We start from the raw sequence: 17666 nt of genomic DNA on the forward strand, positions 1-17666 counted from the left end.
GTTCAGGAACACCATACAAACGTATCATACACACGTATACACCATATAAAAATAGTTTGAGAAGGGGCATGAGGTTGTTCACAGCTTGATTTGACCTTGGATTATTTATTGTGTAAGTAAACTGAATGCTATTGCCAGTTTGGTGTGGGGAGACTGTGAACAGATTGGTGGTGGTTTTAAGATGTACTCTGCACAAAGGATGATGACCAAACCAGTGTATTCAAAACAAACTGGAATGCACATTACATACGAGAAAGGGTCTCCAGAAATCTCTCTCTTCCAACTACCTGAAGGCCTAGATTCCTGAGGTGTATGTTTTTTTTTAAGATCTACTTTTCACTTGGCATTTTGGTAAGAGTAGCAGTGAGTCGAAGCATAATGTGGCTGGCTGGCAATGAAGCATTTCTATTTCAGGCTGAAGTTATTGTTATGGAAGAACTAAATACAGATTCTTCATTGGGGAAGCAGGTGCACTCTGTACATGCAGACGCCATTTATTTCTGAGGCTCAGAATTCTTAATCATGTATTCCCTTGTTCAAGGTAAACCTCTTGGGACAGCATCACGTTTTGATTAAATACTGTCTGCACATTTACCTTCTCAGTAAGCCACCATAAAAAATAGCCCACCATAAGATATTGAGACTAATTAAGATTTTATCCTCTCTGCCACAGCTCAGTGTATGGCATTGTGTACATTGCTGTGGTACACTTTCAATCAAGGGGGTTGATCAGTTAGCCATGGCTTACAGAAACAACGAAACAACTGTCCAATTGCATTTTAAGGCCTAGCAAATGTATTATTGCATAAGCTTGTGTGGATTACCAAGAAGGATGCATTTGATTAAGCGGACTCTGTGATCTACTTTATAAGGTTGCTGTGAGGCTAAAGAGACTATAAACACTTTGGCAAACCTAAAATGCTATTACAAAAAGTAGAGGGGTGCCTGGGATAGTTCAGATGATAACTCAGTGTGCAGAGCCTATATATTAATATGGGAGCACGGATTGTCACTGCCTGCACACCTCACTCAGGCAAGCCTGTCCCAGCAGATAGCCACACACTGGATTTGCCAAGGACCTAACATGTAAGGTCCAATGTTTATAGGCCTGAATATCCTGGTTGTATCCCAGATTATTTTTTCTTTGATTTCTGAATTGGGTTTATTTTCATGATTCAAGACCTGACCCCAACCCTCCAATTCAAAATCAGGGACAGGCAGGCTGGATGTAGACTTTTTATTATGATTATTCCTTATTTATCAGTATTGCATTTATATCCATTCCACCTTTCCTCCAAGGAGCTCAAGGTGGCATGCATTCATTCATTTCCCCATGTTATCCTCACAACCACCCTGTGAGGTAGGTTAGTCTGACAGTGACTGGCCCAAAGTCACACAGTGAGTTTTTAATGGCCAAGTGGTGATTTTAACCCTGGTGTCTCAGGTCCTAGTGCACTTAGTATCTCTATACCTTATTCCACATTCTTGGCAAAAAATAAAGAAGTGAGTAAGTGGGGAGAGGGTAGAATATTCTCCCATAGGTCTGGAAATTGATGGGGTCCTTTGTTAAGGCCTATGTGGCACCTTTAACTAATTCAAGCTGCAATCCTATGCAGTTCAATCCCCATGCAATGTAGTTATTGTGGTATGAATCTGCACTTAGCACATAAGTGCCTTACCTTGATTTAAGTATTAAAAAACTTCAATGCTTAAGTGTCCACTCTTTCTTTGCAAAGGGTAAGGACGGGGAGAACCAGAACAGGTGGAGGCAACGTAACTTTTCTCAGAGGAGTGAAGCAACTGTGAGAGAAGGAAGCCCTTCTGAACCTTCTGTTTTGTTAAGTACAACTGTACCATAGTATCTTTTTAAGGGAGGAGGATGGGCAGAAGACAGGAACAACTTGGGCATGCTTCTGTGACCTAGGAACCCTACACAGTCCAGTGGTCACTGCCTACTTATGCTATACATTGATAGTGGAAAGTTACATACTCGAAATATATTGGGTGGAAATCCAGGCAACTATCTCACCTCTTAGTGTGCCATATGACTACATAATGCTTCCATGTGCATTTGTGGTGGGAACTTATAAAGAATGGAACGATTCACAATAGTTCAGGAACCTCAGTGTGTGTAAGAGGTGCACATGTGAATTATCAGCTGTAAATTGTAGTTGAATTAGTATAATGGTATATGGTTGAATCACTATGATGGTCATGTGAGGTGCCATTTACACCTGATATCTGCAGACCTGCATGTTTTAAGCTTGTCTACCCAAAACATGTATAAAATAGAGGTTAGGTAGAGATTTAAAGGGGCAGAGTTTCAGCCAGAATTTTGTTTCAACTGTTGGATATCACTGTCTCCTTTGTGCAGAAGCAATGCTACAGTACAATTACAGAACCCATTGAAGGGCAGGGGAGATGTATGAATGAGAAAGTGGGAAAAAGCAGCCCATGCAACATTCCTAGTTTACAGCAAAGCTAGTCTCCATTTGTTTTACAATATGCCTGACTTTGGGGGGAGGGAGAAAAAAGCGATGTCAGGGGAAACCTGTAACCAAAAAAAGAGAAGGGGCACTACAATACAATTAGCTAACTTGGGGTTGGTAGTTATAGAGGGTCAACTTACCATGAGAACGGGCCTTCTTTGCTTCCATTTTGCTTAATTTCTAAAAGTTGGTGAGTTTTAAAAAGTTATTTTAGAAAGCTGAGCAGCCACCCACAACCACAGTGGGAATTCCCTCCCTGTAAAACCATTTCAGCAATCAAATTGCCACCTGCAAATGATGTAGTAAACTGTTATAGACATTTCAATCTATCCCTAGTTTAGGTATCAAGGAATATGACCTCTGACTGAGCCAGTGGTTCTTTGCTATTTTCTACATCCCCACAGTACATGAGTTGCATCCATCTATGTGTCTCTGTATGTGTCAATGTCCCCTCCGGAATTAAATAAGAGACCCAACCATTTTGCTTGTACCACCATTACCCACACTTATTAGCATAACAATTGTTGTCAGAACTTTTTACTGCCACTGCATTTCAGTTTCAGTAACAGATATTTAGAAAATAAATACAATATTAGAAGTTGAAAAAAATTCCACCATGAGTTACAGTAACTATGCAATAAAATTTGGTTGATTAGAGCTCATCTTTAACATTGCGATCTTTTTTCTTCCTTTTTTCTTTCTTGCCTTCTTTTCCTTTCGGTTCCTCGTTTTCATTAATTTTTTTATACACAACATCTTGTCCCTGTCTTCTCTTCCATTCTCTCTCCTGTTTATTCAAACAAGAATTGTAAAGCATGTTGGCAAGATGAAAAACCATGTTAAATATTAATATAAATAAGCTGCAAATAACTTATTCAATAGTATTTCATGTGTTAAGACCTCGAGTCAATTTTTTAAAAATGTAAATGTCACAGCCAGAATATGAAATGCAGACATTTACTTCTATAAGTTTCCGTAAGAGATTTGTTTTTGAAATCTGCCTCCCTTTCCTTCTTGGCAAAGAGTCAGTGAGAAAGAGGGCCTCAAACTGAAAATGTAGGTTCAAGCCTTAACTCTGAAGGTATTTTTCCCCAATCTAAAGTCACTATGAAAATTCCTAATAATCAGACGTGATGCAACACTGAAAACTTTCTCACCCTCAGATATTTTTGTCACTTTCTTTAGTGTTGTATATACCTTGCTGGGCTTTTTGTTATTTTTGTGCAATCTGTACAGCTACATTTGTACATTTATTCCTTAGTTTTCAGTGAGTTCTTCATAATTTCAAAAGAATTTAACTAGCTTCCCTTAACACCTAAAGCTTGTGTTTTTCAAGCAGATCTTAATATGTTTGGAACTACATCAGTTTTGTTTCTTACACTGTAATAATGGAAGCATGCATTTCTACAGTTCTTTACTGGCTACTTCTATGTATAAAAATATTATGTACAGTAGATATAGTATTGATTTTATGAATCCTGTTAGTGCTAGTTATGGTTAACTAAACTCTGCAGGATGTGCAGTCTAATAATTCTATTCATGTTTACACAGAAGTAAATCCTACTATGTTCAACAAGATTTACTTCTAGGTAAGGGTGCACAGGATTACAGCTTGCTCGAACAAGACTGACTGAACTTAACAAGATATAGTATCAAGCAGATATGTGTAAGGATCAGACTATAAGGAACTTGGCATATTTCTTGAATAGTAATGGAATATTGTGTACCCTCACAAATTATGCTTGCTTTACAACTTACCCCCTGTTCACCCACATTTTCCTTAGTCCTTCAGGCCCAAGGATGGTGTACCTCAGACCAGCAAAGATACCCCATTGAATCCTGGTCCTGTTTTACCTTATGAAGCATCTGAGCCTTACTGTATTGCTAGAGGAATTCTCTTGTGAGCTAATGATAACAGCAACCAACAGCCTGGATCAATTCACAGGAGGATTCTTCTGCCAATGCAGTAGGGCTCAGGTGCTTCATAAAGCAATCAGAACCAGGTACTGGTATTCCTGGATACAAATCTGTGGTTAGAGGTCTAAGTGACCTCTGCTAGGAATGCCTTTTACCAACTTTGTCTGGTACACCAGCTATGACAATAACTGGATCATGATAACAGGAGTCCATAAGTAACCTCAAGACTTGATAACTGCAGTATACTCTATGTGGGGAAGTCCTTGAGCCTGGTCTTGAACCAGGTAGTGCAGAATGTACTGGCGAGACTATACAAATTATACAAATGCCTGGACACCTGGAGCTGTGCAGGTATACTAGCAAAAGCCCTTCTGCACCATCTCAATGCAGCCACTCTTGTATGGTGATTACGTTACTTACAAATGTGGGACCCCACATTTCATTCCCAGCATCTTCAGCATATTGTTCATCATTTGTGATAAGAAAATTGTCAAAGATTGTGCCAGACTTTCCCTGTTGGAATTAAAAAGGTAGAAGGGAAAAATGAGTTACTGAAGTAAACACAATATAGCTAGATTTGTGAACCATATATGTGAGCCATATATATTTGTGATAATGGAAGTCCAACTATGTGTACTCAGAAGTAAGACCTGTTGAATTCAGATACATTTATTATTAGGTAATGGAGTTATGACCACTGCCTGAATTTAATACCAACAAGAATGGTGCTTCACCAGAAAAAGCTCACAATATAAATTGGGTACAACATTGGATACAATGATTAAAGGTGATACAAAAAAATCCCAAAACCTGTGGGTGGAATTAAATGTGAGACAGAGAAAGCTCCTCTCTTCTCCCACCACATGCTGTTCTGGGGGTTTTCCTCACCTTCTTCCATCCAATTTTAAGGGGCTGACAGGGAGAGGAGGAGGGAACCCCATTGCGCAAGTTGAAGTCCTTGTGCAGGGCTTCTGCTGACGGGGCTGGTTATGTGAATCCTGCCCTATAGCTACAATACAATGCTGCAAGAATGGGTGATACATGGTTTCTAGAAGTGAGATTGTACAAAGCTGCATTATTTTATTCTCAAACCTGTATTAAGTGGCTATCTATTTATTTAAAATAATTTATTTCATTCTGTATACTAAAATAATAATATAAAATATTATTTCCTGCTGTATACTAAAATAATATAAAATATGAACAAGCAATAGAAAATGGCAGAGTGCCTATATAATACTTCATTGTTATTTTGAGGAAAACTTCCTAGCTCACACATGCATAACATAGTAACCAATTCCTTCAACCAGAAATGTAGCATTTTGTGATAAAAGCAAATATATACAGTCCCAAAGCTGTTGCTTCATATCTATATTAAGTTTATATTTATTCTGCTGTGTTTATGTTTTCATTCTGTAGAATTTTGATTTAAAAAAAAATTCAATTTCTATTTGCCATGGACTAGGTAAAACGGGTTGGAATTCAACCATGACATGCAAAGGGTACGGAATTAGGTGATTGCCCCCATTTCTTCTTTAGGAAACTGTCTCGTTTTCTGAAGACTAGAAGCCAGATTCAAAATGGTTCTGTTTCCCTGTATCAGGAAGGCTTATCTAGTTACGGTATCTGGAGCCTTTTACAGTGGTACCTCGGGTTACATACGCTTCAGGTTACATACGCTTCAGGTTACAGACTCCGCTAACCCAGAAGTAGTACCTCGGGTTAAGAACTTTACCTCAGGATGAGAACAGAAATCGCGCGGCGGTGGCAGCGGGAGGCCCCATTAGCTGAAGTGGTACCTCAGGTTAAGAACAGTTTCAGGTTAAGAATGGACCTCCAGAACGAATTAAGTTCGTAACCAGAGGTACCACTGTAATGAAAAATGATTCTCAGATTGCAGATGTCACAGGCTTTGCATTAAAAGCCCCACATTTCAACAATATACATGTAAGTCAAAAGCAAGTTCCACTGCGTCTACCAATTTAGCGTGCTCCTATTCTAATAAATTCAGATTTAACATTGCGTTCATACTCAAAGCCAGTACACAGGTTTGTCATTCCATCAATTCAGCTATATCATAATCTTCTAATATCAGAGGCCATTCTTCTCAAATTATCTACTCCACAATAATCCTACTCCAGAGTACATGGTGTGAAGATCACCACTGAAGCTGATTCTCTAGATGACCATGCAGCCGTTTGAATTAATTGCAAATGCTGCAAATGGGAAACACAACACAGTGGTACCTCGGTTTAAGAACAGTCCTGTTTAAGAACGATTCGGTTTAAAACCGGAAGTAGTGTCCCGGTTTATGAACTTTACCTCGGTCTAAGAACGGAATCCGAATGGTGGAAGTGCACCGGCGTCAGGAGGCCTCATTAGCGAAAGCGCACCTCAGTTTAAGAATGGTTTCGGTTTAAGAACGGACTTCTGGAACGGATTAAGTTTGTAAACTGAGGTACCACTGTATATCATATTTTCAAAATGAATGGGCTGCTAATGCTATTTTTCTCCTGTGAATGATTCAAATTAGAAAATTGGACAGCTTTTCCCTCATAATGGTACAGAATACAACTAGACTCTGTAATAAGAATTATCTTTCCAGTTAAGGAATTATTTCTGAAAACTCTATAAAATACATACCTGTAAAATTTCTAAACCAATGACACTGATGTTGAAATACTTGTAAAGATTAGGATCAGGTGTGTATTCTGGATTATCAACTAATGGCTGAACCCATATGCCATTATAATTGGGATTTTTGATTATACGGGGCTTCCAAATTCCCTAAAAAAGAACAATTGAGACAAGCTTGAAGTTTATTTCCCCCCAAACCCAATTTAGTCAAAATAAATATTTGCTAAGTCTAGCGAAAGAAAAATGACAATATGGAATGTATTATCATCATTTGCTAAATACGTACTGACACATTATTTACAGTTTTGAGTGTGGGCCTTTCATAGTGATAATGCCAACAGAAGCTTTATTTTACAATAAGTAAAACCAATTATATACCATTGACTTGTACTTTAACAATGATTTCACTAGGATGGGGAAGTAGCCGTCCATATGTTGTTGGTTTCCCACTTTTCAACATCCCTTCCATACTATGTTGGCTGGGGCTTATGGGAGTTGGAGTCTAGCTACAGATTTTGTCTTAATTTGAAGATAATACAAGCAGTGGCGGAGGAACCCTCTCCAGCAGCTGGGGTGGGGCAGCCTGTACGGAGTGTGCATGTGCAGCATCCTGTATGGACTGCACATGTGTGACGACCGCACGGGATGCGGCTGTACGTTTGCACGCGCAGCAGCCTGTATGGATGGTGCGTGAGAGCAGCAGCCCATATGGAGTGCACACGCCCTTGGCCGCTCTACAGTTGGGGGGAGGCAGGGGCCATCTTGTCACCCCCCCAGAGTGGCACCCGGGGCAGACCGCCCCCCTCCACACGCCCCTGAATACAAGTGGGAGAGGGGGACGGGAATGGAAACAGGAGGGCGGGGGAGCTGATGAGGTGTGAATAGAATGGAGAAAGCAAGAAGTGATGGAAAAAGCAGTGAAAGTGGAGACACAACCAGGGATTTGAGCTGCAAAATTAAAAGCTACAAAACTAAAGGGTTGAAACTGATAATATAAGGTGGGTAAAAGTTCTGCAAGGACTTAAAAATACTATGTGACAATTGTGGTAATGGAAGAAAAGCATAGACAATGATTTCAACAGTCAGTAGAGAGGATGAAAAGCAGACTGGAGACAGCAACTACTTGGAAGTGGTAAAGAAAGAGAAAGAGAAAGAGGAATCCAAACCAGTGGGTCAAAAAGAGAGCAGCAAGAAAAACAGAGAAAGCAGTACCTATTTGAGGGCTTAGTAAGTGATGGGATATAGCTGCTTGAAGGGAGATACTGGTTCAAGAGATGGCATTTAAGGATGGGGGACTTGAGAAATACAGAGAAAGCCAGATGAAGGTAGATTCAGGAAGACTGTACAGGAGAGTAGGTAGTAAGATAAAATGCCTCAGGTTAAACATGGTACCTTTTTGGACCAGTGGGCACACTTTGAATTCTGAGGAAGTGCTGTGGGTGCCTGTTACAAAATGGCTGCTATGGGGGTATGGCATAAGACAAGATTAGAGAGTGCAGTCACTGCTGCTCCCTCACCCCTGGACCTCACACAAATGCCATATGTGTGACTCCCCCCCCCCAAAAAAATACATCTCTCTCAACACAGAATATCACTGAGAAACCCCACCCGTTAGAAAAGTTCCTCCATGGGTAAAGGAAATGCCTATTTTTTGAAAACAAAACCAAAAACCAAAGATGCTCAAGGGAAACAAACTTGGCACCAGGTAGACAATCCCTGGACTAAGTCATACTCAGAGACTTACTGAATTCAATGGACTTACTAACTTAAATCTATCCATTTAAATGGCTCTACTCTGGGTATACGACCCCTACTGTTTACTATCTAAGTCTCTGCATTTATTATTATGCAGACCTATACCAAGCTTACTCTGTACTCCGGGTTTGGAACCGATGGTGGTGCCCACTCTCCATCCATTTCTTCATCCCAGTCATCTGGCTTCGTGACATTTGGGTCAGGAATTCTTTCTGGCTGATCCCAATCCTAAAACAGTATGCATTCATATAATCAATAAAGATTGTTTTCTCAAACATGTATTTTAGCAGCAAGACAATCCTGACAGTTTATTAAAATGCTTGCTCATTTAATATCACATTGACCGATTAGTAAGTTGAGTTCCGTGTTGGAAAAGTAGCAAAATATAAATGTAAATAAATACATAAAAATAAGTATTGGTTATTATATTGTTTTCTGTTATCATCTAGCATTTCATATGTTACCACACTTAACAAGCTTTTAGGTTCTGTGGCATTCAACAAAATGCACTGCAACTACTACCAGGCATGGAAATTTGTTTTTATTAATCCCGTGATAGACATATACTGTATTGAACTTTGTGTTGAACCAAAGGTGAACTGTTCTAGAAGCACTGCAAACACCATCTTGGTAGTCAATATAACCCCACAATTAATTGGTAGTTGATGTAACAATGAGCTCATGTATGTTCATACTCACTTCCTTTGATATAAGTTAATTGGCTTGTTTTGATGTTATCTGTGGGCTTGAGGTGCTGGGCTTTGAGTCCAGAATGGGGAACTATCTATGAGACTGGGTATTTGCCATCTATGCCCTCATCTGGTCAGGTGAAGTAAGAAGTCCTGGCAAAAGTGACATATGCTGCTTTGTGTATAAAGAATGTATAAATGTTTGCTTGGGTGCAGACATTTGTCTGTAAAGGCGAAGACAAATGTCACTGAGATGCAGAATTGATTTTAGAGTTTAACCCAACTCAGCCCCAGGCAAGTAAATGATCATATATTGCCTCAGCTCCTCCATTTGCTAAATGGAAGTAATAATTAGCTACCATTGTGAAATTGACTGAAGTAAGAATTATTTAATAATAGAAATAATAGAAAGGGAATGATGGATATCAGACTGTTGTTGGAGCAAATCATAGAATTATAAGCACAGCTGCAACACCCACTGACTTCAACTGAGACAACAAGAGATGGTCAGTGGACAGAATGCAACTGGGGAAGTAGACAGCTTTAATGTACATATATATCTATATAGAAAGAGAAACCATTATACTGAAACTTTACATCTGGTTTCTTGTCCATGGGATCTTCAATAAGCTCCCTTTCATCCCAGTAGTCAGGTTTTGCCATTTCATGATCAACTATCTTCCTTGGAGGAAGGAAGTCCCAGTCATCTTCTAGATAGCCAGCCTCAGCAACATAATTATCAACTTTCACTTCATATGTTAAATCTGGACGTAGTATCAAAGTGTAGAGATGGGTAAAGTCATCGGTCTCGAAAAAGAAAAATAATGAAGATTATTACATAAGTAGAGAGTTCTTTTCTCATATTCCAAACTGACTGCTGGTTTTTCCTGTTAAATGTTGCAACAGAATATAAACTAAATGAAAAAAATTGGCATACTGATTATCTACTCAATCACTGCTTGAAGAGTTTGGAGGCTAGAAAATTGAGGACATGCCATGGTACTTATTATTGGTTGGTGAGAGCTATTTCCCTTGCTTCTTGGGTTGTGTGTCAAATGTAAATGGTGCCTAGGATGCAAGAGTGGCAACCATAATGATTGGTGCCCATCAGCCAATGTTTGTTCTTGGCTACAACTTAACCATGATACTGGGTTCAGAGCTTAACCATGATCCTGGGTTCAGAGGACACATTAAGCAAAACTTTGGCTTAGTTGCTGCACCACACTCAGTCCAGGGAAGAGCAAAGCAGAACAAAGCTCCAGCATGCTTGCATGGTCCCAGTAACAATACATATCAAGAAAAGAAATGGAATGTGAAATCCAGACTTGTAGTTGATTTCCCTGAAACAAACCTGCTGCTCATGTTCTCTCCAAACAAACTACAATCTTGATTTAGATAATATAACATGCCAATGCTTGTAGCTTGTTGGTCCTGGTGCAGTGTGGTCAGGAGCAACAGTGAATGAGTTGCGGTGAATCAGTTGAGGACTTTTTGAGCAGCATGCACTAGCACTTTTCATTAACATTAAACCATAGTTAAACTATCCCTTACTCGCCAACATAATTGTAATATATGTTACTATTAGTTTCAAAAACACTACTTGACCCAGACCTCAGCTACAGTGGTACCTCGCAAGACGAATGCCTCGCAAGGCGAAAAACGCGCAAGACGAAAGAGTTTTCTGTTTTTTGAGTCGTTCCGCAAGACGAATTTCCCTATGGGCTTGCGAGTTCTTGCGAGTTCTTGCGAAACGTCTTGCGAGTTCTTGCGAGTTTGTTTCCTTTTTCTTAAAGCCGCTAAGCCGTTAATAGCCACTAAGCCGCTAATAGCCGTGCTTCGCAAGACGAAAAAGCCGCAAGACGAAGAGACTCGCGGAACGGATTAATTCCGTCTTGCGAGGCACCACTGTATGGGTTTTTCACTGTTGCTTGTGTGTGGAAAGTAGAATTTTAGCAAGACAGAAAGATACAAAAAATGCAATTAGTAGAGGAAAACTAGCAACAAAGTTTAGAATCAACAATGCTTCTCAGATACCAAAAAAATACTGATCATACCTCGCATGTGATGTTTTTTTTGATCAAGTAATAATCATCTTTATAGTTGAAGATAACCTGCACTATCTTTTTGTCTTCTCCACATATATCTGGACCTAGGAGAAAACAACAGTGCTCTAAAAACCCAATTGACTTGGATTAGAATTCCACCTGCACAAATATAAGTCAGTTAATGATAGTTTGACCACTGATTTAGAAATTGCTGTTACTAGTACTTTCTTCTTCTTCTTCTTCTTCTTCTTCTTCTTCTCCAAACGTGGAAGGTGACTTACTTACTTCCTGTCCCTTGCAACCATCATTTTAATATTTTAAAACCATTTTAATCCCACTACTTCTAATTCTCAAGATAACATACATGGGAGATGAAAGAGCAGTTTTCAAAAACTGTAAGTAATAAGCAAAGTGTTAGACACATTGATTGCCAGCAAGTTTAAAAAAAAGATGTCAAAAGGGTTGATAGCTACTACTTTCAGTAGCTTTTAAAAAGTTCAGATTTATGTTCATGGTCTAATGCTGTGTATAGCTAAATTAAATCTTCAGAGACAATATCAAATGCTGGCATCATACAATGGGGCAGCAGAGGCGAGCTGTTGACTTCATGCCCTGCTTGTAAGCTCCCTGGAAGACTTCACCCTGATCCAGCAACCTTGTTGTCAGCTCATTGAATATACTTTGCAAAACATAAGGAAGCAAAAACTGGCTGTGTTTGCTCATAATACTGAGCTATTAATTATGGTTTAGTAAGCTAACCAGTGCACAAGGTGCATGCTGGTGCATGCATCCCATGTGCTCCCACTCTGCTTCTTCCTTAGTTGAGTGGGGAAACAAACCATTGAGCTTAACATTATCCCCAAACCAATTCTTGGGGTTTTTCTCTCCAAATAAACAATGTTTGGGAAGTCAAGAACTTGGCTTCACATTTTGGTTTTCTGGAGAAAAACAAACCAGAAGAGCTGATTCAAGTGTAATGATAAGCCAACTGCTCTGTTGTGTGTTTCCTCATTTGACTACTGGAAGAGTATGGTAGGCGCTCTTGAGCTTTCTGCACCAGATAGTTGACTAAACCATAAGTCATGGCACAGAATTGTGTGCAGCCACTGATTCTCACTGATATATACAGTGATGTAGACTCAAAAAATATGAAAACAGAAATTTCCTTATAGTGCTAAGCCCAATTCTCTCTTGGCTTGCACTGTAAAAATGGACATGCTTTGACTGCTGACTAATAAGATATGTTGAGAACTTACCAAACATAATATAATATTCAGAATCTTCATTCATAACCTCTTGAACCAGGTCTGCAGAATAAAGTTTAACATAGGCACCACCACAATCGACATGTTGGTCATATTTTACTGTATACTGAAGCACTAACGTCTGACCTTCATTGTTGAAGGGCGGAAACCTTGCTGACACTGCATAATACTTAGTGTCTTCAGTTGCCTTCAGACCTGTAAAATTAAATCAAAGATCTAGAACTATGGTTTAAACAACTTATTGTACTTTCACAAAATCCTGTCCTTACTATGGTTATAATAATATAACCGCAAAGACTGTCTAGCGTTATGTAGGATACGAATATTAAATAACCTCTTGCCAGTTATACTGTTAACAAGAGAAGACCACCAATATACAAAATACCACTGTTGATTACTCTGGGAAGTTAGAAACTTGCATAAATATTAGTCAAGAAACAATTTACAGAGCCTGTACATCAATCGGGAAATAAACAAAGAGAAAATGGAGATGTCTGGAAAAAGGGAAAACAAAAGTTCAAGCACCTATAACCACTGATTGTTGGTGCTTGAACAGAAAGCCCTGTGCAGCTGACAATCAGCTGATCATTGGAGCTTCAAAGTGCAGTCAGTCCCAACAATCAGATGGCATTCGCTGCAATAGCATGCTTCCCATCCCCCCCAGAGGAAGCAGTGTGAATTCAGAGCACTGGAAGAAGTGCTTTAAACCCATGTCACTTTCTAGGTAGAGGGGAAAATGCTGTTTTTAGGAGCATTCCCCCCCCCCCCTGCAGAGACTTTGAAGGGACTCCCTATAACCACCAATAAACAGTCTCTTTGAAGGCATGCTCCCAGCTCCAATCAGCTGACAGTCACTGAAAGAGCTTCTTCAAAAGTGGTTGCTCTAACTACTGATCAGCTTCTTCTTTTAACAATGTCAGGGAAACAACTGGTGGGTAGCCTCCTACTGGTCAGATCCAGTTCCCCACTCCTGCCTTAAATCTACAGGGATCCAATTTATCATCTTTACTAGCACAGGTGGCTAGGAGTGCCTTTTGTCATTTTAACTTGACCCTATCTTAGGAAAAAAGTAACACACTCACTGGTTACATCCGGACTAGGCCACTGTAATGCTCTCTCTATAGATCTGCCTTTACATGTGGCCCAGAAAATCCAACTGGTATAGAACGCAGCTACCAGGATCTCATTTGATTTGGGCATATTGGATCATGTTACACTCATTCTACACCAATTACATTGACTGACTGTTTATGGGCTCAATTTAAAGTGCTGGTTTGACTTTTAAACAGCTAAATGTGTGGGATCACATTACTTGTAGGATCTAGTTGCACTGACACAAATTTGCTCAGATGCAGAAACCCTGCTCTCTAGCCCACCACTACTTATGTAGATGTTTTGTAGACAGTTATGTAGATGTTTTGATACTAGCCAATATTGTGTCAATAATGGAATAAAAGTGAATGAGGGCATGCATTCAGTCACAAATCTCATTTTTCACAACCTGGGGGATGGGAGAATGCATTATTTTACCTTTATCTTTGTCTCTATCTCCATAAAACCTTCCTGATGCGACACGAAATTTACCATAATCAGATCTATGTTTAGATTGAACCCATCGTTTCTCCCATTCATCTGAAAAAGCAAAAGAAGTAGCAATGAGGTATAGCAAAACAATAACATGCAACAATTATTTCACATTATGTAAAATAGAATGAATATTTTAGGATATACAGTGGCACCTCGGGTTACAGATGCTTCAGGTTACAGACTCCGCTAACCCATAATAATAATAATAATAATAATAATAATAATAATAATAATAATTTATTATTTGTACCCCACCCATCTGGCTGGGTTTCCCCAGCCACTCCCCACCCAGAAATAGTACCTCAGGTTAAGAACTTTGCTTCAGGATGAGAACAGAAATCATGCAGTGGCAGCGCAGCGGCAGCAGGAGGCCCCATTAGCTAAAGTGGTGCTTTAGGTTAAGAACAGTTTCAGGTTAAGAACGGACCTCCAGAACAAATTAAGTTCTTAACCCGAGGTACCACTGTACTATACAAATTAACTCATGGCTACACAACACATGGACTTAACAGCCATATAACAAGCAGTAATTTTCCAGATATTTAATCCAAACCCTGAACCGTGGTCAATGTTAACTATGGTTTGTTTAAACCAACAACAAAATAACTTCATCATTTGAAGGAGAGTTGTTTTAAACCAACAAAACAAAGCATTAACCACATTTTTTCAATCTGCATAACACAACAAGCTGTGGTTAAGCAAAAGCAGAAGCAAACAGATTCTGAACTTTCCCTTGTGCTATTGTGCCAGAGGAAGAAAAGGGAGGGAAAGAGCATATGTATCAGAGGCAAACCATTGCTCAGTCTCATCATACTATACTGTGGTTTAGAGTGAGATTTGAATGTGGCCACTGACAAGGAATAATACTAGAGCACTCATACTAGAGCACCTACGTCTTTCTTAAAAGATCATTCAAGTGATGAAACCTTCATCATAGGCATAAAACCTGGCAGCAAACCTAAAAAGGCATTCTTGATATATCTTGAATTACATTTGGTTAAAAACAACTCTACAAAAAGTATTTTACTCAAGAATGCTTAGCTGAATATCACAAAAGCCTATATTTAACTCCATCTGGAGCTAGAGAAAACTGCTCAATGATCCCAAGAGACCATTCACTACATGTTGAATCATGTTTGTGATTTGCCTGGTTTATGTCATGTTTATAACACTGAAGATAGGGCTCAAAATTCAAACAAATGTAATATAAACCAGATTCAATTAATTTTCAAGCCATTTTGAAATGGACTTTCAGTACAAGACTGGCGTCATTTAGTATGTCTTCTAAAGAAAGGGTACAAACAGGCACAATAATAAATGATAATAACACCTGTACTGATCTTCCCATGGGATAGAAATAAGAAATTGGAAGAAGGGAGGAAATTGTATGGGAGGTAGATGAGGACATGTAATATACTCTCTCTTCCTAGGACACAGCCCTAAAAACCTTCAAGAATGATTAACCAGAATCAAACTTTTAACCAAACCCAGAAACCTAGTATTGTGAATGCATTTGCCTTTAGCTCCATATAGAGCAGCACTATAAATAAAATTGCAGTCTGCTTAGGAGTTCTTAAGAAGACATATTGAAAGATATTGAAATTAGGATACATAGCACAGATTTTTAAAGCTGTGCAATCTTTTATGCAGGGAAACACACTATACTATATCAGGACATCAGTTGCTTCTGAATGTTTCAGAATAGACAGTAAAAACTATTTCTATCTGGGTTACCTTTTCTTTATATTTAAACAGATGAAACTATTAACTTTGGATGCATCCTTTTATAAATTAGCTGTGCTCTAGGATTCCAAATGCATCAGGACTGACTCCTCATGTTCAACTGGTTTATCTCTGTTCCTTCCATGCATCACTCACAGTGAAATCCTATGCATGTCTACTCAGATGTAACGGCCACTGAATTCAGTGAGACATATTGCCAGGTAGGACAGCAGAACAGGACAGCAGCCTCACAATATTTGCAAGACAACTGCTTTTAATTATTAGTTTTCCTAAACTAGGGGGAAAATTGCAAAAGGTCAGTCTTCTCTTTCATGCTTCTATTCTTTATTTTTTTTCTGTAGTGGTACTGAATGTACTGATAGCTTAGTAGAAGGGATACCATACAAAATAGATATTTAATAGTGTTTTATCAATTAATTTTATTATTAAACAGTAAAAAAAATGAAATCAAACAAGAATGCAACTCTTTAGAGTAAGGCTACATAAATGAAAGAAGATTTGGAAGTCAACCGTTTCCTTCCAGAACAGAGAAACAGCAAAGTATCACTTACCTTCATCATCAAACTCTTCCCTAAAATACTCCTTTATTATTGTATGCTGTGGTGTCTCTAACATAGTAGAAGGGCTATCATCATTGTCATTGTCAGTTTGTTCCCCAAATACCAGTCCTATCAAGAAGGTCCCTAAGTAAATCAGCTGCATTACTGGTTTCACAGGAACTTAGAGTTCTGAAAATGGTAGGAGGCTTCTTTAAATTGCACTAAGAGGACTATAGTAACACCCCCTCTGAAATATTGTCCCACTTCTCCTAATCTACAACCACAACAGTCATCACACTGATAATCATACTGAACAGAAGGGTCTTTTCCACTGGTTAGAATCCATGAATAATTGAGCTACAAGGACCAATCAGAAGGGACCACGCAATTGCGCTAGCACAGAAACTCCCTGGAATGTCTCAAAGGAAATGGATTCTGAAGACACAGGTGTCTGGATCTAATTCAGATCAATTCACACCCAGCAAGTGTATTGCCTTCCTACTCGACTACTCTTTGAAAGTATTGTTAGCATTCTGCCATTTGAAATATATTTGAGAACGTAGCAAGCAGAACTTTTTAGAATTCAGTACATTATAATAGCTCACCTTGTTTTTGTAAGTAAATATACTGTACAGTGGTACCTCGCAAGACGAAAAACGCGCAAGATGAAAGAGTTTTCCGTTTTTTGAGTCGTTCCGCAAGATGAATTTCCCTATGGGCTTGCTTCGCAAGACGAAACGTCTTGCGAGTTCTTGCGAGTTTCTTTCCTTTTTCTTAAAGCCGCTAAGCCGTTAATAGCCACTAAGCCGCTAATAGCCGTGCTTCGCAAGATGAAAAAACTGCAAGACGAAGAGACTCGTGGAACGGATTAATTTCGTCTTGCGAGGCACCACTGTATTCATCTCAGTCAAAATAGCCTCAATCCCAACTGAAATGTTACCATTCCCACACTAAATTCCCTTTTGAAAACAAACTAAGTGGTTTGCTGCATTCTAGAAAA

The 17666-nt window shown here is 39.1% G+C and overlaps 1 protein-coding gene across 1 annotated transcript; it reads right to left on the reverse strand.

The window, feature by feature from the left end:
• Positions 1-1223: 1223 nt before the first annotated feature.
• On the reverse strand, positions 1224-16943 carry LOC310709681 (calreticulin-like). Its single transcript, XM_083509691.1, has 9 exons — positions 16679-16943; positions 14328-14429; positions 12789-12992; positions 11542-11636; positions 10085-10294; positions 8913-9026; positions 7050-7193; positions 4827-4919; positions 1224-3276 (listed from the first exon to the last, which is right to left on the reverse strand). Exons 1-9 carry the CDS (start codon positions 16827-16829, stop codon positions 3142-3144), a joined length of 1248 nt encoding a protein of 415 aa, XP_083365817.1. The 5' UTR covers positions 16830-16943; the 3' UTR covers positions 1224-3141.
• Positions 16944-17666: the final 723 nt, after the last annotated feature.

The sequence above is a fragment of the Podarcis liolepis genome (assembly GCF_965112155.1).
Source record: "Podarcis liolepis genome assembly, chromosome: 6".
NCBI classification, from domain to species: Eukaryota; Metazoa; Chordata; class Lepidosauria; order Squamata; family Lacertidae; genus Podarcis; species Podarcis liolepis.

What these genes read in the sequence shown, in the direction of transcription:
- LOC310709681 (XM_083509691.1), bottom strand. Translation starts at nt 16,829, where the DNA reads ATGCAGCTGATTTACTTAGGGACCTTCTTGATAGGACTGGTATTTGGG. An exon ending in AAAAAAACATCACATGCGAG is followed by an intron (nt 10,295 to 11,541) that starts GTATGATCAGTA and finishes TTCTTTTTCGAG; the next exon opens with ACCGATGACTTTACCCATCT. An exon ending in CCATGGACAAGAAACCAGAT is followed by an intron (nt 9,027 to 10,084) that starts GTAAAGTTTCAG and finishes ATACTGTTTTAG; the next exon opens with GATTGGGATCAGCCAGAAAG.